Below are 26,888 nucleotides of genomic sequence, written 5' to 3'. Positions count from 1 at the left end.
GTGCATTGTTAGTTTCAGTGCACAACTTGATAAGAAATTATGTAGTGACTATGTGTATGTATAGTACGAGTACATGCTCTGTTTAGTAGACGTGGACCGGTTAACTGGCATTTTTCTGGCATCTAATATAACCATTCTAACTTGAATTGGAAAATATTCCATTAAAAGACTATAATATCTTGGTATCAAAAGAAAAGAGTGTGTCCATTTCTGAATACCGAACGGTACAGCAATAAAAACGTTTAAAAAGTGCTCGAGCATGAACTTTAAAAAAAAGAAGCATCTATCGATCGTAACGGCATAGAGCTGTTCCAATTTCAAAACCTTAAAACGAAGAAAACAGAAAATAGGCAGCTTTTATTGTCTCCAGATGAATGAGAAAATCTGGATAGACTCGTACTAAAAGGTAGAGCAATTAATGTGAAGTAGGTAAAAACATTTTAGCACAACGACGAATCGATTTAAATGGGGTTAATGCGAACACGTATCTAATGCGCTTTTATTGGATCCCTTGTTTTCCCCTCAATTCGTTTATATCGTTTGTACATTTGAATGTACTGTTCTACAATAAAATCAGTAGAGATACCATTATCTGCGTGTAAAAGCCTTTAAACGGGAATATTGCCCTATCCTCGACACATTTACCAACTCTAGTGGCGAAGTGCAATCGGAAAAGCCATTTGCTGAGCACAGAGGTCGCCATGACAGCCGACCTAGTTGCACCGTCCCTTTTTATAACTACAATAGAAACTCGTTAAGTCTCTGAAGCGAGGAAATTGGTCATAACTTTATGGTATGTTCAGACTTTTGTCTTTATATCGTCATTTGAAATTCTATTAAGACTTAGAGTGCAGTTAGTGGTGTTATACAACTTTTCTTATAAACATGTGGTAAATGCACATGCACAAATCCGGTTTTAGTTTAAAGAAAACAAAATCTAGTCAACGTCAAGAACTGATGTACAATTTCCTTATTTTATTAAAATGCATTATGTGTTACGGTTAATACAGTAACGACATAACAGATTGGCATATTTTAATGCGTTGACGTTACGCAAGCCGTCCCGTCAAAATGAAAGCAAATGAACGCACGGCGGATACTGAAAGCACAGGAAATCAGGGCTGACCAAATTAAGTTGTATATTTATCGATCACCGATAGAGAACGCAATGAATCCATATAATTATATATTGCTTAATCTTTCTTCAAGCAAAAGCGACAAGTACTAAATGTATGATTATATACTACATACTATATTAAGTTTCTCTACGATAAAAAAACTATCAAGAGGATATAAAAAATCTCAAACAATGTTTAGGTAACCTCAATTTTAAACCAAACCCATGTAGACAGAATCGATCGCCGATAAAACTGTTCTTGCGAAAAATATGCGCGGCTGTGCCCTAAATGGCGAATGCTTTAGTGCTTACACATCACGCCTTTTTATAGTAACAGTCACACACATGTTTGTACTAAAACGTTACAAAAATAGACATCACATCTTAGTATTTTATCCATTTCAAAGCATGTCACCCTACGATATGATTATTTCACGCAATAAAATGTGTCGGTCTTTAACTTAATTGAACATTGCACAATCTCCTGCTGAGTTGATTTTAATCCCTTTATCCGTACTTACCATATCTATAAATCTGTAATTACGTGTCAACCCTAACGCTGATGTAAACCGACAAATGAAGCGAGATATCGGGTACATTTACATATAGATAGATATGTATTATTGGACTTATGTAGTGTGTAGTCGATGACTGTCTCTGACTGTACTTAAATTCAATACAAATAGTAACAATGTATCTACTGAGTAATTATCACATATATTTATCTAAACAAAGAAGTAAAGTCTGTTTTAACGGGGTATTCAAATCTCGGCTGATCGTCTATTGTTTTTTATATCGGTCATTTTCATTTTCTGTTATGTGCGGAGAGACAAATGAACCTCAATACTTAAGCAATTGGAAACAAACGCAACAATGATTGAAAAGCAAATAGCTAGTGGTAATTATGCGTACAGCAAGAAGTGTGTTGATTCTCATACATTGTGTGCTGAAATAGAAAAACATGAATGGAAATCTATTCAACTGGCACTGTATTCTAGATCTGCGTCAAACTTGCTTGATTATACAAATACTTGAGATTAGAATACTTTTGTTTAGGATTTAATCATACTGAAAAAACCTTGTTCAATTCTTGCACGTTATTTCTATTTCAAAAGAACAATCTGTATAATATCCGTGATTAGACTTAGAATTACGAGAGAGAATTTACGTAGCGCTGTAATTATTTTAACGCTTCGATTTCTAAACGTTTGTCGATTATATTTCTTTACAGTTGTTGCTGGGAAAATAGAGAGAAAATAAAATATTCCATTTTTAAATAAACAAATAGCTATTGCCAGTATTGGCACGCTTACTCAACATGTCATAAAAATCAAACGATATTTTCATAAGAATATGTTTTCTTTACATTTTTGAGTTTGAATATAAAACTAGAGATAATTTATGCGTTGTATTCTTTGTTTGCATTCAATATTTTTCGTTTCTTTATACAATCTCCTTTGTTATTTTATCGATGTTTCTTTGAATTATCTTTTCTGAGATATTCATAATTCTAAATTTAGATATGATCAAAAGCGAGATGCTAAAAAATAACATTATGCACTGGCTTCCTTCAAAAAGTATTAAGATGAAGTCAACTTCAACAGTCATCCCCTTAATTACTAAAATCATGTCCTATAAATTAAAGTAACGTGATAAATAATACTAGTTAGTATAATAAATAGCACATACTTTCCCCACATAACCATAACTTGATTTTGATCTCGTCCAATTACGTGAATTCCTAATTCAAATGTTTCGGTGCGCGGGCGCACGTGGCGGGCAGGAAACGGAAGCCATTGTTTAGCCGCCGCGCACGAGCTGAATCGTAAATCGCGATTCCATTGCGCTATCGATATTTATATTTTATATTTGTGGCACAACCCTATTTTTATTTTTCCATAATGTGCTTTTTTGTTTCTTTTAATTTTATTTCCGTTATTCAAAGGATTACATTCCAAAGCGGTACTATGCTGTTTTTTTCCGACGCATGTAGTCAGTTAAGAGCTTTTTTTGTGACTATGGGTTGGGTTAGTGGCACAAAAAGTACTTTTTTGCCTATCTGACAATAGATTCTTATTATAGTCATAGATGCGAAATTGGACAGATCTTTTTATTAGCTCCTGTAAAACTGTTACCGTATTAACAGTTAACTTAATCATTTTTATTATATCTATGTACCAACTAGAGACTATTATTTCAGTATGTACTGAGATTATAAATGAACGTCTAATTACTTACCTATAAGATCAAATGTAAAGTTTACGTCCAATTCTAATCGACCTTTAATTGATATCATAATTTTGCACAACCAAGAAATACGAGCAAAAATAAATAAATTACTTTCTCGTGTGAAACACCACTTATTTATAAAGTAATGGGTTCGATCACCTAGCGATTTCATGACACCCACTGGAAAATGTCACCATAAATATTTTTGTCGCCTATTCCCATGTATTTTTAATTTCATATATTAATCTACCAAAATACTCGGTACTAAAATTGTTATTCCAATCTACTTATCACAATGTCCATTCGCCCAAGTGGAAGCCATAATATAAACTAGTAACAGTTTCCTGTCGCCGCTTATTCCTTGATAACCGTCGCTGACTCGCCGCAGGTGCTGTTTATTAGATCTAGCCACGTTAAGGGTGGTTCCAATAACTCTACATTTATATAAAAAAATAAGTATTTTTTTTCTCGGACTCGTGTACGTCAAACAGAAAGCAAAACGAATCCGTTTTCTCTCAGTCTCACGTCGACGTCACACTCTTTCCCATGCATCAACAATCCAACGTCGTCTGTCATAATATAAAATCAATTAACGTCATAAAAGAATTATTTGCATCATAAACACAAACAGATCTCTCACTTGTTAAACACAGCGGGGTTGGGGTCTTGTTTAAAATAGTGGGCGTTACCATAGCAACCGCCGGTAAATTGTTTAATAATGATCGCGAAATTCACGTATCAGGAAACATGTAATTACGCTTTCAAACGTTTGAAAAGAGTAAGAAGTGGTTTGAGGGTTGCGACTATCAGCGCAACAAGTAAAACTCGATAATAAAGTGATGTAGTACCGTATCGATTTGATTAATCTGTTTTTTACTTTTTTCTATTTTTGCTTATAAAATCAACCTTAAATACTATTAATAATAAAAATATTTTATACTGTTATCTTATCTCAAAGTACACACAGGTTTTAATCTGGCTATACATTCTGCTAAGTTTTGCTTACTTAGTAACCCTCAAAAACACAATACAAATGTTTACACGACTAAATCTTGTCATACTACTCTACTTCCTTATTTTATTTATCGATAAAAGATAATAAAGGTCAATACTCCCTCGCTGAGAACTTTGGTGACATTACTTATCGATCGCTGCAATATAGTTTTGTAGGACTTTGATATACTTTTTTTTGTTTTATTATCGTACTATGCTCTTATTTTATTGATTATATTATCAATAATTTATAATCTTCAATTAGTAGAATGCATGAGTCATAAAATAAATATTTGGAACGACATGATTTTAAAACTATACTATCACTCATTTCTAAATAAAAAAATTCGACAAATACCATGAATAAAATTTGGTCAAGATAAATGATAATATTATTTTTGTTTAAATCACAAAATAAAATGTTTACTTTTAATTTATCGATGTTGCTATCGACGATGTCCCACCTCTACTCAAGATTACGGTTTCGCAGCACACAAAGCTTCCTTAATCTATTCGCGAAGGGCTCAATGCCACATTATTTGGTGGGCAGATGTTTCTCAGGTAAACTGGGGCAGATGCTGCAAGAACAAAACCTCAACCGAAGATATTGTGTAGTTTAATTTAATTATTTTTCAGATTGTAAGAGTTTCGACTTTCGTTTTTTTTTTAGTAGTCTCGTGACAATCTGATTTGTGCTTTTTACGTTGAGTACCTATTTACTGCGTAAAGAGGTACGTTAAAACTGCTCAGAAGTCACGTAGTGTCTAGCAATTGAAGTTCGTGCATGAATATGACCTGAATAGTGTTTTGACTTAATCGCTGTTTTGAATCACGTTGGTATTTCTTTAGGTATAGGTATGACTCATTACTTCTACATCTAGGAGTTGATGCAGTTTAATGGGGGTAAATATAAAGCAAAGTTTACGGCTTTTGGGTAATGTATTTTGAATTATTAAGTGTGTTAAGTAGTAAAGAAATTCTTATATAATAAATGGTATTTACGTATTGTGTAGTAAGTATTGCCATTATATCTTATTTTTTTATTTTATTATCCAACGACTTTCGCGCGACATCAGCTCATTTCACGGTTTGCTGAGCATTGCGCAAAACACGAGACTCTTTTTTATCCAACCCCTTTTTACCATTGAATACAGTTCGTATGAAACCAGTCCAAATCACTTTGATACACCGTAAATGCTTTTTGTGACAGAAATAAACCACGACAGAATGAATGGAGATAAAAATCTGACAAGAAATACATTTATCCTTTAAAGAAATTACTTGAAAATTGTTTTTATAGTGTTGAAGTTCAAAATAAAGACTCCAATTTTGAAATTTGAGAGCACAGTTTTCCAATACTTCAGGCAGGATTTCATCTTGTTTTAAATAGGTTTTGATATTGAAGACACACTTTGCTTGGATATAATTTATGAGACATCCATTTACGACAAAAATAGTCCACAATTTTGGCGACTTGAAATTTACATACCAATTGCCTTACTGGCCTATTAGCAAAACTTGTTTATATAAAAACGTGGTATTATCTACCAACAATTTTATGCTAATCACCTATAAATCTAGTCTAGAGCCTCGTATTCGCCTCAACAGGAGTGGTCAGCTCGTTATTCACTGGTCATAACTGTTCGCGTGATTATAACGTGTTTATTTATTTATAGAACCTTTTATACTTTATTATTTCCAGTTGCCTATCGCCTCGCCCTTGATACTAAACCCCTTTTTTCATGATCGTAAATTAATTTGTAGCGTGCTTCGCCTATGTTCTAAATCATGTTTTACCTATTAATTTATTTAATTTTGAGTCCGATTTTTTTGTTGATTTATGTGGATATTCTAGGTCCTAAATTAGTTGAACTTGTTTTTAAGTTTTGATCCGAAGTTACAAATTAATCTAGCAAGAAATTAAATGTACAAGGAAAGCCTATCCCTAGTGGGAATATTTTACATTTCCAGTGAATAAAATACAATAACTTGTTATTTTTATTTTGACTCAGACATCTTCTATTTCCAATACATTATGTCAGTTTATCAGTAACTTATCAACGTATCTGTCCGTATTGTATTAAAACAAAGACAACGCACTATACTTCACACCAGTGGCGGCACTTGACAGTATCTTGTGTTACTTTAATTAATCAGTGTCCAAAACGACATGCCATGTGGCGCCGAATGATGCAAGCCTTTTGGTACAAGTTACAGACTTTATGGCAATAAAGTACTTGCATACATGTGCATGAAGTTTTCTCATATAAATTTACACGTTTCCTGCAATTTCTCATTTCTAAAGTCTTTATTTAAACAGGAGCCACTTTTATGACTCAACATTCGCTTATCCACTGCCGAATTTAGTTATTTACTTTCCGAAACAACAGTTTTAAAAAGAGAAAAGTATGCATGGTTGTTGTTAACAAAACCTTTATAGGTAGAAAGACATTTTGCTTCGAATTATTATAGCAAATGGGATAGAAAACTGACTGACAGTGATGAATGAATTAAGTAAATTTTTTGACACCTCTTAGGTTATAAAATATAACAAAACACTCACATAATAAGGTACAGACTTTATAATCAAACTACGCGCAATATTGCGTTTAAAGGCGACGTTTCGTCGAGCGCCTGACGCTAAATTAGCGCGAAATTGCGCTTATTATGCCATTCTTACTAGTTTCAGACTTCGCAATGTTCGTACTACGTATTACAGTTGATTATTTCTTAAGATGTGTGTACTAAGATTCAATTTAGCTTGTTTTTAATGAAGATTCATTAGCAAGAGTAGTAGGGTTGGCAGCATATCAACGCAGTCGGATCTCATTTTATTAACATCTATTTGTAAAATCTTTTTAAGAATCCTGAAAGGTGTATTATGATCAACAATAACGATTCAGAATAGAACTTCTATCACTTGAAGACGAGACCGCAATTCATAAAAACACACATCCTACACATTTTCCTAAAACTAGAGAAATATTACAAAGTGTTGCTTGAAACAATGTAAAATTATTAAATCAGCATGAAAACCAGCAATACAGAACATGTCGTGTCAAGGATGACGGCTGACAACCTCGAGACTGTTAGACAAGGTTTTTGAATAGAATTGTTGTAATTTCTTTTGTCTATTGTGGTTTAAATGGGCACTTATTGTGTTTACCGTAACGACACTGATCTTCAGTAAATATATATAAACGATCGCGAGATTTCTCAAATTTAAAACAAAGACGTTTTCTCAAGAAATTAAATACTTTAAAATCGAATAAAACCTTTTTAATTAAATGTACAAGAACAATGAACAGAAGTAGGTACCTGCCATACAACATTAATTGAATTTCATCCGCAACGCTGTTTGTTCCGCAATTCTAAAAATCTTGTAACTCGCCATGGTTTTTTATTCACAATTCACATAAAACGCGAAAAAACTGTTGGTACTCAAGTATCGTGCCAAGGCCGAATTCAACATAAAAATATTACATAGTTACAATAAGTACAATTTAAGTAGAACGTCATAACAGCTTACGTTGTTGCTTAGCACTTCATACATTATTTTCTACCAGACACGTCCCATGTTCTTTTCAACTATGAAATTGATTATTTTATTTTGACTTTTGTGTTGAAAGAATTATGTTATTTATTAATATGTTTCTGTAGGAGACATCCTTAACAAGTCATGTTGGTCAACGCTAATGTTATTATAGCAACTTAATTTGAGATGCATCAGCGCGGCGCCGGCGCCGGCGCTCCCGATGTGTGACGTCACAGGCTTTCAGACTGTGGTATAAGAAGAAGCGATATAGTTATTTCGTACAGAATATTTGCAAGACATGTTGATAATTGTGATAATGTTGATAGTTTTATAAAAACAGACAAATATCGTTCTCCTTGTAATACGATGGCATATAGTATCGCAACCTCTATAATAAAAAGAGTTTGACTACTGTATTTTTCTCAAATTAACTGCAACCACCTTAGATCAGGTTAATTTTTTGGTCCTTACTTATTTAGTTATTTTGGATGGCATCATCGGCCATTAACTCTTTCAACAAGTGTCGATAAAAGTGACACTATTTCAAAATCAGTACCATCAAAACGCAATCAAAGAAAATTATAACAATTGAATGACATAATGCCGTTATTAAAATACCATTTAAGCGTGTCATTGGAAATAAATGTTCTAGTTGTAACAACAAGGCCGATACGGTCACGCACCATTGCTGTAAAGGTTAAAAACTTATTGTTTTACATACTTGAGCGTTTTAAAGGAAATCAGACTCATGGGCCGTGCTTTGTGGCCATGATGGGTTCGACAACAAAGTAACAAACGTCTCGCCTGATTGAACCCGTTGTGTATTAAGGTTTGGGTGAATTTGTGTAACCATAATTTCGATTGTTGCTGGTGGGAATGAAATTGCTGTTGACCTGTTGGCATAATAATATAATTCAAAATCCTTTTGGGAAACATTCGACCAAGATGCAAAAATCTGGATATTTCATAGTACTTAAAAACATCAAAATAAGGAACAATGTTGAAAAATACAGTCAAAGCTCGTGAAGATAGATCCACAATCTTTTTAAAAATAGAATTTAATGTTCATATTCTAGAGCAGAGAAGTTTTTACATTGGCAGAAATACAATCCGAGCTAATTGTCCATTAGTAATTCAATTTTACATTAGCTCTTGTATAAACGTTTACAAGGTTACAAAAGAACAAAATAATATTATCATTCGAGATTCCCTTGCTCGAATATCAAAGAGTATTTCCCTTTGATCTTGACTTTCTAATTCAAACGGATTAAACTGTTTGCGTAGGTATCTTTTAGCCGCTTGTTCCCACTTCACTTCTGCTGGTGACCTTTGGTGTCTGCCCAAGGTTTGCCAGTGGGCGGAAAGATCCTTTGTAAACACAGGCTTTTGTCCTTTTAAAAGCTTCAGGTTACCGTTGTTTTATCTTTTCAAAAGGTCCGTTGAAATAATTAGGCGGGCTTAGTTAAACAGTTTTGTATTTCAATCTCTATTTTACGCTCTCTAAAAACATCGGATTTTAATTTAGGGATAGTCGTACATCTTTATCATTTGAATGTCATTTGGTGATCGTAGGCGGTCACGAGCGTGCTTCAAATGAATGCCCAAATAACCATCACAGCGTGTGTCCACTTCAAGAAAAAAATCTTATTCATTGAATTTGTACTAAATTTTAACTGAATGAAATGAGACAGATGCCTCCTCCATTCATGTCACTGTTCCTTAGCAAATACAAGGCAACGTACGATTTACAACTATGAATACACTGAAGTATGCTTTTGAATAAACATCAGATTTAAGGATTTTGAACTTTAAGTTACTGGAATAAGAATTACCAAACAGTTTGAAGATGGTGTAATCTTCTTGGGTCAAGAATTTCAGATACAATGGGTCTGATATATTTGACAGAGCGGAACATCTCTTTTTCATCATAAAGTTGAATAAATTCTAAATTAGGTTTAGCTACTGTCATTTCGACATCAGCTGCTGGTCATTTAAGTAAAAGGTCAGAAAGTGGAAATAAATTTTGATCTATTTAGTTTAAAAGCAAAAAGGAATGAAATGCGAAACCTTATTAACTAATTAATACAAACTTGAACAAAATGTACTCTTATGCGTCATCTAACTGAAACGTTTGTATAGTGAAATCCTATAGAATAAATAGCTATCTGGATACTATTTTAACAGACAACTGCACATGCCGTCTCCTTGGCAACCGTGCAAATTAAATGCCTCAATCCCGCCTCTCCAAAGCCGTAATCCAACACTGGCACTAAAAGCTCTCAGCAGTTTTGTGTACCCAATAGAAACCCCTCACTTTGCCACTATCTCCCAACTATCATGTTACGGGATTGATCAGATTGTGAGGGCTGTAGACTTTCTGAATTATAACAAACATAATTGTTTTTGAAGAAGTTGTATTATGAACAAAACGGTTAGCGCATATTGAGCTAAAGGTCTCTTAAGTTTAGGATTATGTTATTGTCCTACACTCAACAGAAAAAGTAGATACTCATGATCAGACATTTAAAACTAATGAACTTAGTTCGTATCAGAACTGCGTGGCGTCGAAGTGATTAAAAAGTATGTGTATCGAAGTACAAGCCAGTCCAATAGGTACATGGGAAAAAAATTGTTCTCCGTTCCTTATTGAATTTATGAATTCGATCATGTACTTTTACTAATGTCTGTACAAAGATTTTTTTCTTTCATTCTAATGTACGTTATACAGCATGTTTTTATTCTCTACATTTTAAAGTTGCACGTTTTACTTAACAGTTCACACTAAACGAGAAGTATACAGGATGTTTTAATTATCTACATGGCAACAGTAAATGATCTCCGCTTTAAGCGATGTCATATGCAAATTAAACCCAGGAACAACACAAACGTAATTTGCAATTACAATTTGTATTGTTAATTATCTACGGATACGAATTTCTTGTTAGTTATATTTTCATAATATGAGGAGTTAATTTTCTTAAACAAACGGTTGCCAGTCGGTTCTCTCGCTGCCATTGATGTAGGCAGTGATTTAGCGACGGAAGGAAGCCATATCGTCGCTTCCCATCACACGATACACGTGTCCCCCTCCCCCCTGCGACGAACAGGCAGTGAAAACAAATAGATGATTCATAAAATCATAACTATAACTATATAGAGCACTGTACATGTGTTTTGTTAAAAGAGGTTGGCAAATGTAGGTCCGTGTGTTGTCGGATATGTAGGTTTTGTTTGACGATACGGCTTAAAAAAACAGGCTTTTGGCTTAAAGAATTGTAAATATACGTTTAAACATATTTCCTTATTGTTTTAATTACTCTGGTTAATCTGTTTTTCTAATAAGATGTGGAGTTAAGCTGTGCATTTTTTAATACTTTCTTATTTGAACTAAGTTATTAGTTTTAATATATTTTTGGTTTTTTTGCTTGAAGATGAAATTAGTTAACAAAAAAAAAGGTTATCTGCATAGATTTAGTTCTTCAAAATGACCATATCCATCAATATGTTGTGATTTAGAAAAATGCTCGCTAGAAATTATGTACTGGCCACTAAGAGAAGGCCACTTAGAAATTATTATAAAGTAGAAAAGTCATAGTTTCTTAGAAATATGTTACAATGGTTACTTTCCAAGAGAAAACTTTCTTCTATTTAAATGAAATATAACGAAGTATTATTGCTTTTCACATAAACGTTTAAATGGATAAATTTATAACTTCATCATTACTCTCACAATCGTTGCATTTCTTGATTCTTTTAAATTTGAAATAATTGTTTTAGAAAGTGGCTTAAGGATAAATATATCCATTTTATTCTTACAACTTATAACTAGTCTAAGAAATATCCCATCATATTTTTTTTATTTTACAACTACGTTTTTAGTCCTAATGAAACCCCATACTGGTTAGCAATAAATACGTAATTTTTCAATTGAATTCGTTTATTTGATCGGAGATCAATTCCCCATACAAATGGGAAGAGATCTGTGCCCAGAATTAGGACATGTATTGCCAGTACAAATACTAAACGGTCTTTCCTTCTCCAAAACTTAATACAAAAAAAAATTGGGCTACAAAATTTAAATCTCAGAGTAGTTCTATACTAGACAACTCTACAGATGTGTAGGCGTCATACGTCACTGTCAGCCGCTCAGGTCAAGGTCACAACAAAATAACAAATCATAACGCTTTTCGTGCTGTGCTCTAATTAACGCTAGATTTAGGTAAGGTCAATTAGTTAATTAAAAACTGTCGTATGACCAAGGTCAATTATATTGTACAAATTGTACTTAATTTTTTACTTGTGTGTTTAACATCTCTTTGTTATGCGTAAAAATAACGTTCTACTTATATGCTTGTTATTCCTTTTCCCGTGTGTTAAGGTTATTAACCTTTAGAAGTTGAACTTGTTTATATAATTAAATCGATAAGGATATGGGCAATTTATTTTAATTGAGTTCCTAAGAATTAATACCCTTAATAATCGCTATGTTTTAAAATACAATTTCCGTTCTAGGCAACGCGTTCTTAAGGTCTTACATGCGAACCTAATGAATTTTTATAATAATTTTAAGATATTTTCTAATTTTTTAGGACTAGATTTATTTTCAAAGACCAATGACTAATTTCTGATAGCATGTAAATAAATCAGGCTAACCTACTCCATTGACTAATACTTCGATTTTTTTGATAGATCAAGGCTTTTCAATGTCCCAATATTGAATGCAGATTTTACAGGCGGTGACTGATATATATACCAAGTGAAATACCAAGTAGTTTATTAGGCATCCTTCAAGTTCTTATATCGATTTCTACTACGGTCGCTCTACTCCGGTATTAAAGTTTATTTTAGCTTTATGAATTGAAATTGTAAGTAGAAGAAAAGTTAGTTGCGTGTTTAAAAAGTAACCAGACAGTTTTTGTTTAATAAATCCGTAAAGTAAGTAAATACTTCCGAACTCCTTATTTATTTGAACACGGAAACAGCAGTACAGCTAATTTAACGGGCCATTTAACCGTTTATACTTCTCATTAAACAAATACAAGGTTCAATTTCGTTGAACACAAATCCGAACCGAACCGGACATATTATTAAAGGCCCTCTTTCTTTCTAAGAACCCCCATAAATTTCGTAGGTACATGATAAACCCCATCGTTTCAAGTGCCAAAAAACACGATTAAGCTCTCGTTTCACACCTTGACGACGCCATAAAACCCCGTGGGCTCAACCCATGAATGTTAATTTAACCCTATGCGATTGGCGCGGCATAAAGGACCCATACACAAAACTGATTTATGGTCATCTGGTTAGCTATAAAAGTAATTTAGTACGGGAACATACGTTAATGATGGCGATTCCTTTGCTTGTAAACATGTCGTTAAATGTCTTTTGAGTGCTTGAATTTTTGTTAAGCAAGTCCCATTTATCGTTATTGTAGTGATCGTAAAGACTAGTAATACAGGGTAAAGTTCTTGATACTCTTCTACTTATCAATTTTGGTTCTTGTGGCTTTGGTAAAAGTAAACATTTTTCAATAACAACCCAAGCAAAGTAACACGCAGTTTATAGTTGTGTTAACTATAAACTGCTTACAAAATCTCAATTTTAAACTGTCAGATTATTTAAAATGGTACCATAAGTATGCCTCCGAAATTCAAGTAAAACTTTATGAAAAAAAGTATTAGTTAATTGACTTTTAATGGCATCTCCGGGATCTTAATAGAAAATTAATTACAATGTTGTATTTACGTTTACGTAGTACGTTACAAAGTCACGTTTATCTACACGTCGTTGCTCTTTATTCATTAAGTTGGTGATAAGGTGACACAAACTAATTAGTTACGTGAAATCGTTTGTTACACGTGTCTGCACTCACTGGTTTTATAAACATCGTCATTTTGCGAACTTGAACACATACACAGTGTTATCAATAACACTTCTGGTTTTAGGATTTTGTGTTTTGGCAACATGTGTAATTGATACACCTATGAAAAAGCCTTTTTATATTTTCTATTGCAGTAATATCCAGTGCACCTAAAATTTGAATTATTTAAATTAAAATAAATAGTCCACTGGTAATTCGCCATTTTAATGCAAAAGACAAGGAAAATCTCAACTATAATCACATCATCATACAAAAAAATATATTTCAACAAAAACTACAACATTATAGAAGAATGTTGCAATTTTATAGCAAAGTGGTTGAAAGTATTCCAAGCGATGGACCATTAAGTCCCTTTGTTGGTTTCATTCGATACGGAAAATGTCACATAATGGTAGTATCAGCGTTACTTCGAGGTTGTGGCCATGATAATAGCGATTAAGAGGCTTAAGAACTATTATATGTTATGAAAATGATTGTCAATGACTGTAATCCTCGTTATTAAATAATGGTCTTGATTTCTACCGCTATTTTGAGCACCTAAGCGCCTAAGCCCGAATCGACGTTATAACAAATATGATGCGAAAAGGAAATCATTGAACAACAAGTACCATCATATCGTTAGAAAATGTATATAGACTTGACTAGAGTTTAGAGTTGGAGTTTAATTTATCCAAGAATAAAGTTACGAAAGGATTTGAAGTTCTGTTGGAAACCATCTTAGTTCTACTCTACCAAAATCTCTCCTTTTGAAGCGATTAAGGATTAGTTTCTATAAGAATGCTCTAGCTCAACTCACTATCTAGGCTACAATTCGGCCTCGATGGCTGTAGGAAGAAACACTAGCCTATAACAAGAGAGTTCCAGCTACTAAAATTATTTTGTCGATGATATTAGCTGGAACTCTCCAAAATATATTACGAACGGGGAGAAACAACGAAATAAACGAAAACCAGTTTACTCAGTACTAATAACAAATCTTAAGACAGAAGTGCTTTTTCCTTCATATTTGTTAATATAACGCTTCTTGTAGTAAGTAACACCTAAACGTGTCTCCGAAAAAATATTGACTTAGTATCCTTATGCTAATTTATTACGTCCTTGCGCAGGAGCCTTAACAAGTTACACAAGCTTACACTTTCTGTGGAATTTTATATAATACTAGCTGTTGCCCGCGACTTCGTCCCCGTGGGTAGAAGAAATAAGTTATGATTTATAACTGCCCTGTTTTTTTCACATTTTCCATTGTATCTTCGCTCCTATTAGTCGCAACGTGATGGTTTATAACGCAACGTGGTGGCCTTCCTCGATGAATGGTCTATTCAACACAAAAAGATTTTTTCAATTTGGACGGGTAGTTCCTGAGATTAGCGCGTTCAAACAAACAAACAAACAATCAAACAAACAAACTCTTCAGCTTTATATATTAGTATAGATATAGATTTTAACGATTATTGTTTTTGATGCTTTATTGTTATTTCTTTTTACTATTACTATAACACTATCTAAATTCATTTATTCTGGAAGTATGTAACTGTTTGCAGTATTCGCGTTTTCCTTCACTATTTTGAAATTAAGTAAAGCATTAAATATCGTCTCAACTTCTGTCTTGATATATTATTATGCCGTCTACAATAATATAAACTATGAAAAAAAAACTTAGAGAGAGTGAATATTTTATGCATAAAGCGGAACATTTATGAATATCACCAAGGACCGCGAAAGACTTTGAATATCTCTAATATATGCTACTAAAATCTTCCTAATGCCGTGCCTACATAGTATATGTACATATAGACAAGTCTTCAATTCAGCACACAAATCGTATGCACGAACACCCAGCACCCAGACTGTATAAACATCTGTGGGCCACACCAAATATTTGTCGCGCGGCCGGAAATTGAACGACCTTCGGAAGGTGAGCAACAGTCTGCTGGCACTACTACGATTTTATTCGCAACTAAATAAGCGAATTCAACGTTAACCGGTAATATTTGTATTGAAGTTTTTCGTGCTACAACTACATTTTTATTAAATCGGTATTGGTTTTCTGGGTCAAAGTTAAATTACAACAATCATCAGAATTTTTATAGTAACCATCGTAAGAATGATTCATTCAGGACTTAAATTTATTAAATTTAAATATCAAAATAATATTTATAGTCCAGTAATTGTAAGGTAAAGTTATACGAAATGAAGACCTACAGGAGGCGGTAAAAACAATCTGAAACCCGGTCATTACTTAGATTTATTTATTAACTCTAGTAACTGTTACTAGTTTATTACCAGTCTAACTGTTCTAAATATTTACTAAATATAAATTATATTAAGTCAGCGACATTACTCCACATTCTTAGCCACGCTCTAGAAATAAATACGTCGTGTATTGTAACGTAGTACACACAGATTCAGTACTACAAAAACTGTTTTACAATCAAATCATAACATCCAATGCTTGTTATGTATTTGTAACTACATGTTGACTTTTCATGTTTTATGGAAGAAACTTCAAGCAATTGTAATTGGTACTACAAACGCGACAAATTTGATTTAAAAAAGCATCTCCTACTAAATCTTTCTATGTTAACTCTAGATTAATTCAAAAAAGTATACTACGATATAATCAAAGCATATGTAAAAGATTTCTTCAAAATATTTGACAAATAGAATAAATGAGATACCATAATTTGTTTTGCAAATTCTCCGATTATCACTTTGAACATTTTAAACACTACAGTAAAACTTGTTTTCACACATACACAACAAAATGTCCTTCATCCTCTTTCATCCTCTAAATCTAAATCTAAAAATTCTATACGTAATATATAAATTACTTGAAACTTAGAAAACTTAGAACCAAATAACATTCCCATGAATTCGATCCTTTCGTTCCTGTCTACATTGTAGTCAATGTAGAGTCTATTTAACCGTTTACAGTTAATCGCATTGCTATTTTTATTACTGTTCAGTGTGTATATCCTCAAGTGTATTCATGTGAAACTGAAGAAAGATTTCTGTCTGCAGTAATTTGTAATATAAACTCTTTGATATAAGAACATAATAAATGTATGTGATAAAATGGAAACACTTTATTTATGTATATTTTACGTCCGTTCACACACGACATGTTTATGCATACAATAGTCAATCTCAAAATTATGTGTATCCTTTGAGATTTAGGTAGGCACTAGTCAAAACATTAACCTCATTGATCATCATTAAGATGTTTGCATTATGACATGATGACCCATACACAGCTCCACCAAGATAATTATCATTCGCTAAATCAATTAGCATATCAAATGAGGTTAATCAGCTAATGGATTAGCGAATATGAGATAACTCTAATTATGAATATTTATTAGTGTAAATAAATGTCTAAACCGGTATTGAGTTACGTCGGTTCACGGTTGATTGGGACAATGAGGACTGGTTCCACGGTTTATCTAACCTTATCCAGGAAGTAATGGGATATCTCGTAGTGAAAGTTGCTCACATGAATATTTTATTCAGTTTGTTATTCAACTCCTTAACAAATTGAATTTGTAAGGTCATATTTTATATTAACAGATTTGATGATGTGATGAATTACGCTGTATTAAATAATAATGCTTTTTTATTTCTTTCGTATTAAAAAACATGTTATGTAATGTACCTACGTTGATAAAATCTGTTTCTTTTTTTGTAGTAATGAGCGATAAGTTATTTCTGGTTAAAGCGCCATCTAGAGGCGTAGTAAAAAAAAATAAGACTGCATTATGAGCCACGAGATGGCACTTACAGAGACGAATTTACTTTCACTGAAAATTTAAATTAATTATATATTTTCTTTATTTACAGATTCATTTGTAAATAGTCAAGAATGGACTGCTGCCCGTGGTGTAACAGAATTACGAGTAGGAGTATTGGGCTCTCCTGACAGTGGAAAATCGGCTCTTGTTCATCGGTATTTAACTGGGGCATATATGCAAGAGGAAAGTCCCGAAGGTATTTATAAAACAACATATATGTATTTAAATTAATAACAAAGCTTAAATGATTTGAAATGAAACTAAATTTATTGTGTTTCTGAATAATATAATGTTGTGTGTCAAAGCCATCTAGCGGCTACTAGTGAAACTACTACAAATGTAGTTTTATGCATACATCATAGATGGCAGTAGTTGTTAGTTGCTGTTAACACACAGTTTTCATCATAGATGGCGTTATGAGTAAGCTGTGCTTCCAACTTGCCAACCAAGTTCAACGAACTGTTGAGGGCGTTTTTGCACTGATTACACTCTGTTCAAGGGTTTGATTAGTGCGTGGGTCTGAAGTGCTGAACCAATATATTAAACGCCCATTCCACACCCATTATCACCGTTACTGAAAATTCAGTTATGATTTGTTAACGTACCTTCTATAACTGGAACTTTTTTATTTGCTAAAATCTGTAACTAAAGTTCTGAATCTGTAACTTCTTTAAGGTCTTCAACTTATTTTTCTGCATTCCAGGTGGGCGCTTCAAGAAAGAAGTGATTATCGACGGTCACAGCTATCTTCTACTAATACGAGATGAAGGAGGAGCACCAGAAATGCAGGTCAGTACTAATTCTATTAAACCTTCATTGAACTTACCCAATGTTTTCTTAGCGACTCAGCTTTCGATTTATAAGTATAGGTACATTTATGAAGGATAATATTATAAAATGTTCTAGTTATGTTCTTTATACGGCAAAAACCTTCTAGAAAAATTCTAAGATATATAATCTTCATTCATTTACCTCTATAAAACTATTTATGACCTAATTATTGGCTAGAAGCGGTATCCAACCTCGTTTATTCGATCCATTAGAAACTATACGGGGGAATGACTTGTAATTGTAATTACGATATTGAATTCAAAGGTTTCTAAGGTTTTCGTATATTATAAGGTATACTGTTATACTTTATCTATTCATCAAACGTACATCAAAGGTACGTCATCAATAGATGATATATCACTAGCGGAAAAGCTTCAATTTCATTCATTACAAACTGTGTATGCATATATAGTAAACCAAGTCCTTGCAGACGCTCTATGACACGAATCGATAGTATTTCAATGAAATATTCAAGAACAATGGTTTTCGCGTGTAAGGCCACACTGTGGGTATCCACGCTCAGAAACAGGAGCCTGATGTACATGTATTTCGAAATAGGTAGTGACCTACTCGAATGTCTCGTCCTCGTTGCTGTATACGGCACGAGATTTTGGCTTAATTTTGGACTATAATGACAGTTTTTGAGATGTTCTGGGAGCCTACTGTCAAGTTGTAGCTTTAGAAGCATGACAGTGTATAATAGGTCGTAGAGAGACGAATATCACCCGCAACTGTAGAGCTAGCTGCACGTCATCCGGCAAATTCATTTTAAGATGTATCCTTATCTTTATTTAAGCCGTCTATTATTTCTACAGATATGTCTACTTATTAAATTTATTGTGACAAAATCAATCACATCAACATATTTAAACTGTGTATTAGATGTTACGTATGAGATGTATCGTATCGTATGCAGCCGCGTACACCGCCAGCAGCCAGGATGCCCCTATCGATTTGCGCTATAAAACGACGAACTCGAACGTTTTAATAGACATTACATTTTATTTACGCCGCACCACACCACAAAAGCCCGTACTTTTACGAGACTGTCGTATCAAATTTACAAGCCGCTTAGCTCTTTTACGATATTTACAGAAACATCAACTTTTACAACGACTTGTATATGTTTGGGGAATTTCTTCTTGGTATGTTTGTTTTCTTTTTCGATACCAATGTTTTGATGTCAGATAGTAGGGCATCGTTTGTGTAGCAATGCAATGAATTGCCCAACAGGGGTACATGTTAAATAGGGGATATTGGGACTTCTAAGTAGGTTAATTGAAGAAGCAAACACAGCACACAAAATAAATCGGAGTCCTTGTGCATTTGTTTTCCAAATGCTCTTTCCTCCTTTTATAAATACAATTAATCGTAAGTCATATATGAGAATCGGTACACGAGAGGTGCTAAATGTATTAGGACATCAGGCAAAACCAATTGCATGGTCTAAGCATTTAATCATCGTTTTAATTGACACGAGTGCCAGCGACAGATCGTTTGACCTCCACAGTAATAGATTTGTGATTAGTTTACCATTGTTCGTGAAATGTCCAATTGTTTACTGTACAAAGGATATAGTAATGAGAATTGTGATTACTGAACATTTAAACTGAGGTCTTTAAGCATCTCTCGTGAGTGATCGATATAAATGTGACAAGAGATGTACGAGAATTGGTCTGCGTGTATGTTTATTAAGACTCGAAAGTAACTTGTAGAGGTTTCTAAAGAATGCTAAGGATGTTTAAAATATTACATTCTACAGATTTGTGTACTCTGACAGTCGAAAGATATTTCAAAGTGCCTTTATTTTCTTCTTGCCCTGAAACGGCGCGATACTTTTTTTACGGGCGAGGATTAAAAGCATAAATCATGAATATACCTTCGCTTATAATCATCAATTAAAACTAACACCGTCCCGAATAAGGTCAAAGCATATAAAACGGATTACAGACCCCAAAATCTTAAAATACCCCAACCAAACGTCGATCACGTAGATTTACGGTCACGCAAGTACGTGCTGCCTAACCCTTCCGCTTCCAATGTCCATTGGATCACGGCGTGACGTCAACGCATTAGGTCGGATTGACCCGCGACCCGCAGCCCGATAAAGCCATCTTAATATAGCACGCGTCCCCATGTTGTGGCCAACTTTGGGGCAAACATGGGACATTAAACAAACATTGGCTTTATCAGCGATAAGGCGTTAAGTGTGAATCAATCATGTCAACAACCTACCTGATAACTGCACAAAACAATAAAGAATTGCTCGTAAATAAAAATATATACAAATAGAAAGTCTAAGAGGAGTATATCGTGTGTGAAACCTGGTACGTTTCCTGCATAATGTAGATAGTCGTAAGTCGCTTTAGCACCATACAGAGTGAATCGAGTGTGTAACAACCATGTTCATGTTTCTGAGTTCTTTGCAAAAGATAGCCATTTATCTGCTACGTATCTTAGCTGTCTCTAGATTATACTTGACCTTTAGATATTACATGTACCTGCCTTCCTCCTCAAAATAGAACAGATAGCCACCCTCCTAACGCACGCGCCGTGTGTCGGCACCTCGTCACATCAATTCGATACAAATTGGTCTAGTATTGAGAATGGAAACCGATTCTAAAAATAAAAATAAAAGCTTCTGACCGCTGCCCCTCGAAACGAATTTCATACAACGTTTTAACGGAAACACGAGCTTGTAAATTGAAGTATTTTTATTTCGAAAAACATTTTTCTACGCTCCCTTAATCCGGGAAGCAACGATGTTTGTTGTTTTTGCTTATTTAAAACATTTTAAGTGTATCATAAAATGAGCGACATGTTTTTAATATTTTAATATTGCTTTTGAAATGCTGACATTATCTGTCTCACGTAACATTCAAAAAAGCAAAAAGCTTCAATGTTTTTCTCAGTTCTAAAACATAACAACAGCAAAGTTTAATAAAAAATCATAATAATCTCTTTATTTTTCGCTTCCGTTGGAAGCTGCATTCCTACAATTCCCGCAGTCTTCCGAGTAATAGTTTCCAATTGGAAAAGCCTCGCATTGTTCAGGTCCCGGCGAATAGCTTCACTCGCAGTTGCCCTATTTTCAACGAGGCTTGCCTTCCCGGGAAACTTGCACGTCGACTCTTAATTGCTCTACTTGCGATGGCTTAATCTCCGTTTTGATGTGAGAGTAAACAGATTAAAGCTCATCGAATGGGAAGATACTTGTAAGTGGAGTTTCTGTGGTGTAGCAAAAAGATCTCTTACTACCTGAAGCGGATTTAATACGTTGAGTACAAAGTTTTGGTTCGTTTTCACTGTTGTCGAATTAAAAAGCACAATTGCAACACTTTAGCAATTTGTCTTTTTCATTTTCCTGTCAGCGAAACTCAATTTCCTAAAAAAAAACACATTGTTGACAATTTCTGCCATCCTATCCCTTTCTTTCGTGCGTCTTGTTCCTATAAATTTGAAAATAGTGTCCAATATAATAGGACGAGGATATCTATATAACATCCCACCTAGCTTCAAGCCGAATACACAATTTAAGCTTAATCCAACGTACCATGGCCTTATGCCCAAGTGCACTTAAATTCTATAGGCCTCCTTGCTTGGAAGCTGCACGTTGTACAATGACGTCACATATCCCAAGGAACGCTTGCAAATTGTTACGTCACGCGTGTTCTCGTCTATTGTCCTCCAGGTAATATGAAGCTCTGTACTGGCGTTGAGTGCTGTTGCATCACGTATATACATATTACCTTTAGTTGTAGATACTGTAATAGTGGGTGTTTGACGGAAATTGCCGGCTTTAATCATCGGGAGAGAAAACTGAGCTTCCTTACTTATTTTTAGACTGGTTCTTAACATGTGTCATTACGGGTTAGAAAAATAAACTTGTTTAGTATATCCATGTTTTTATTAAGATATTAAATATGCAAGAAATAAAGGAGTATCTATAAAGAAGCCGTTTGGAAATCGACGCAAACATTTAGTATTGTATAAATATTTGAATTCTAAAATCGCATATGATGATGTCGGATGGTATGGCGCGCATTCCCTAGCCTCTGCCGCTCTCGCCAGTTCAATTTACTATTGGATCGATACATAAAATCCTGTCATATCGGAAAATTGGCTAGCTGACTGTAAGGAGGAAATATAAACATTACATACTCTACGTTTTCTTGTTTCCCGTTTACTATGTGTATTGAATTCTCTTTGACATACCTCTGCAATATTGGACAACGAATTATTGAATTAACTTTTGTAATAAAGGAATGAGGTTATTTATTACACACTTTACTGTTAACTGCTATGTGTAAAACGTGTTTCTATTGTTCCTTTTCCGCATGTATGAAGGATCTAATAAAATATCAATAATACTGGCGTCTTAGAAATCAACGTCACGAAATCACTTAGTAATTATTTTCCTTCCATTATTCTAAACAAGCTCTATAATACAAAGGATAACATGTTCATAACGAATGCTAGTATTATCCTTCTTAGTGTAATTAATAAGCACAGTCGAGGTAGCTAAACTTGTTATTTATTCACAAAGGTAAGAAAACTTCAGCAAGTTAGCCTTATGAATAAATTGTAACTCCGTGCGGTTGCTCAGAAGTCATGATTGCTTCACCCCTTAATGAATACTCGATTGGTAACGTAACTTCGTATCGAGTGGAAACATTTCACTTGAATTATCATTTGATTTCAAATGTCTGATATCTGTTTGTTATTCATTATCTTCTTCATATTCCGACCTAGTTGTTTTAGCATTTTGAAGTAGACTTACGAATTCTTGGTTTATTCAGCTACAACATTTCTGAATAAGCCCCGAAACTTTAATATTAAATTAAGTTTGTTTCTCTTGTATTTACATTACCCTTGTCTTGAGGGTTTGTGGTTTGTAATAATAATATACTTACCAAAAAGCCGTCCCACTTCAAAGTTATAATTATAATATTATACACAAGTAGTGATCGCGGATTCACTCGACTAAATCTATCTTTTAATGAGAAAGAGCTTCAGAAATAATCGTGTTCACAAAAAAATATGTACGTATATAATTTCGTTATTCAGTATATAGTTCGCATTATTCTAAAATTTATACAAATAATATTCCAGTGTTATTACTTAATTGTACCTACTCAGGCATTCCGAGCACTATTTTATGTTAGACGTTTCAACAATAAATCCTTGTCGAGCAGAGCGACGAGAAAAGTTTTCTTAACAGAATTTGCCTGCGATCTAATTATTTTGATTTTGAGATACACATTAAATATACTTAGTAAATGTAAAGTATTTGTATACCTTTCTTATTATTTTCTTGCTTTAATATGTCGAAGAATATAAGATACGTACATAGCCGTTGGCAAGTAAAGAAATTGTTTCCAATTCCCTTGTATCTGGTAAAGGATAAATATTTATTTTATGATACTCTCTTTTGCCTTTTATGAAATATCGCCTTAAATTCTCATCCGTCGTGAAGCTAATTTAAAGCGACAAACACTTTTATGACGAACAATTTAGACCAAATAATTTCTACCTTGCTCTTAGCCGGTAAGCAGGACGGACGTAGCCCAGGGTCGAAGTGAAAATATAGCAGGAAATTCTTGATTAAATTATTTCCCTCGCTAATTGATGGAAAAACACTGCCCGCCTGTTTAAAACAAAGACATTTAATTCTTGGATGTGGCATAAATAATATTTACCGATGTCCATAATAAAATGTGGCTTTAGTGTGAATTATATATTTGGTGCTCATTTGCTTATAAATTGCAGACCTTATTTAGAAACAAAAAAACAAATTGACTTGCTGATGACATAAATCAGTGGAAAAGTTTGCATCGTTTCAAATTGGATTCGTTAATTGGTATTGACATTTAACATAAATAGCATAGACTTTATGGTTGTTTGTACCGTATTTTTTTTTGTATCTATACGTACTGTTTACCCTTCGAAAAATGCGACGATTTAACATACTTTTCACGCGAAAACTTTTTAACCACCTCCATCGATAACCTACGTCTTGTACAAATGACTTCACACAATACTGCACCCTATCGTCGTATTTTTAAGGGTTTATTCGCTTAATGATTTTACAACTTTATTAGATCACGATGGCTGTTGTAGGGTAGCGCGACAGTTTGGCGCCTTGTCGACAAATTGTTTGGCATTTAATGAAAACTTCGAAAAGCAGCTTATCGATTTGAACGTTCAAGCGTATATCGATACTGTTTTTGATTAACTAGGAGGTAAATAGTAGCTCCAGTTTAGTACACATTATAACAATCCATTAATCTTTTAGATAGGTAAGGTAAACGATGTCAACGAGGCTTCAAAGCTAGTTACTCAACTCTGATTAATAGTATTTTGTACTTAGTCTCTGTCAGAGCATATTCACTTAGCGCTCAGGCGACCATGCCTCATTGAAAAACAAAAGCAAATAAAGTACACTGATATAGCTAGAATTGCATATGTAAGGTCTATGGGACGAAGGGGATGTAAAAGAATAGGGTATTGTGTTCCCTTTTTAGACGAGTCACGAGACTCGTGCGACCGGGAGCAAACAATATGGGTAAAGCCACAGAACAAAATAATACAGAGTGAACAAGTCGACACCGACGTGTTGTTATGTTAAATCATTCAGAACACTTTCTCTTTTACTTTTTAGGCCATGTTTCCACTCGCACGAAAACTCTTTGAGTAATGTCTGACGCACTGTCCAATATTGCTCGCAAACTGCGCAGTAAGTGCAATAAAATTGCGATAGGCAGACTGTAATTTTAAAGTCTATGCAAGAATTTTGCGACGATATTTCGTTATACAAATTGTTACTTTTGCATTCTTGAAACTTTGTGAATTATGATATCGATGCCATCGAGAACTTGTTACTATTTCTTACCAATTTCAAATTAAAACAGCTTTTAAAGCACGTCGAATTCTCCAAAGAAGCAGACATTGTTGAGGACCATCTGATAAAAAAATCATAACATTTCTATGTAAATCGCCGCGGGCTGCTTAAAAAAAGATACCCGTAATAGCTAAAGCAATTTTCTTGTGAAACAATGAAATTATTATTACAGGACACGACAGAAAATACATGTAATTTTCGTATCATTCTGACTGAATGAAATGAAAGACCGAATGATTCGAATCATACATTATCTGTCATCAACTGTCATTTGTACTAGGGTTGAATTACGTAGGGTGAAAGTACTTGTAGTCGGGGGGTGAATCGCGTGTGGCGCCAGTCCGTCGCCACTTGGTATACAAAGCTGTGGTGGGGCTATAATTATAACCTGTCAATCGTCAAGCGAACAATGTCTAATAGGCTGTTACCTATACTTAACAGGTGCGGCTGAAACTTCTTACATGCCTATTGTGTTAAGGTTATTGACTATTCTCCCTGACAAATGTAGTCAATAATCAATACGATATCTGTTTTCGTAGAAATTATGTGAGAAGGGTTAATGAACTGTGTTAATATGACTTTTGTCAATATATTTCAGCGTAATTAGAAAATAAAAGAACTTTGTACACATGCAAGCTGTGTCTCCAATCATCCAAATGGTTGAGCATTTTTAACAACTGTTTTATTTTTGAAAAATTGGAGTACTAATCTTGTATTGTATCGACCTTGTAATCAATCTAATCTGAATGTACCTACTGAATTCAATAAAACGTTGTGTACTGACTGTACTTAGTGACCTAGTGTGTATGTAAACTTGTTATCTAAATATATTTCAATTGTTTTAATTTCACCTGAATACATTATAATACGATGTGTAGTTACGAGTATAATGTTAATGTAGTTTCTACTGAATAATATTTTTACATACATAGGTTCGCTGTTACAGTGTCGAATAAATACAGTTACAGATAACGTAAGTGCCCGCATGATCATTCGTTTGAAACAAAGGATAATTCACTTGTTCAGAATTCAGATAATATTGCAATAACATTTAAATGAAAGCAAATATTTCATTCTTATTGATACAAGCTTGATAATACTCGAATATTAAATTGATTCTTATGTTTTTATTTATATTGAATAATCAATTTTTGTCATTACAATAAGTAACAATCTATTTATTGCACAATAAGTACACATTGCGGCGCCCGACGTGCTGTAATCGTCAAATTTTATTTCATGTTTTATATAAACTTATATGAAACAAAGTAACATCCACGGGTTTGGTGGAACGGAACTCTTGAAATTTGCCTTTAAATGAGAACTAAAACATTTGACTTTTAAAGTTTCTAATATCTAAAGTTCTAGCTTTTAAAACTACTTATTCTTGTTTCTATCACATAATATTAATATTTTTTAAAGCTCATTATAAACTTTCTACATTTTCTAGCAGTTCTCAGCTTCAATGCGTTTTTATCTAAATCCATTATTCTATTCTCATTACTTTTTTGTTTTTCTTAAAAAGAAAAAAGCACGCGTGTGTAAATATCTTTACTAATGAAAAACTGGTAAAATGTATTCATAAATTCGGACCCACGAGCGCGTGTTTCTTG

At 33.7% G+C, this 26,888-nt stretch overlaps 1 protein-coding gene across 2 annotated transcripts in view; it reads left to right on the top strand.

Moving 5' to 3' along the window:
* Nucleotides 1-26,888, top strand: part of LOC113500520 (centaurin-gamma-1A) — a 175,147-nt gene that overhangs the window by 126,724 nt on the left and 21,535 nt on the right. For both annotated transcript variants that reach the window (XM_026881351.1, XM_026881352.1), the window contains exons 2-3: nt 17,593-17,739; nt 18,247-18,332. In XM_026881351.1, coding sequence (XP_026737152.1) covers nt 17,593-17,739; nt 18,247-18,332 — 233 coding nt within the window. The remainder of the gene's footprint in view (nt 1-17,592; nt 17,740-18,246; nt 18,333-26,888) is intronic.

The sequence above is a fragment of the Trichoplusia ni genome, chromosome 14 (genome assembly GCF_003590095.1).
Source record: "Trichoplusia ni isolate ovarian cell line Hi5 chromosome 14, tn1, whole genome shotgun sequence".
Classification (NCBI taxonomy): domain Eukaryota; kingdom Metazoa; phylum Arthropoda; class Insecta; order Lepidoptera; family Noctuidae; genus Trichoplusia; species Trichoplusia ni.
The sequence above is the reverse complement of the archived record's forward strand: the minus strand, read 5'-3'. Positions and strand labels throughout refer to the sequence as shown.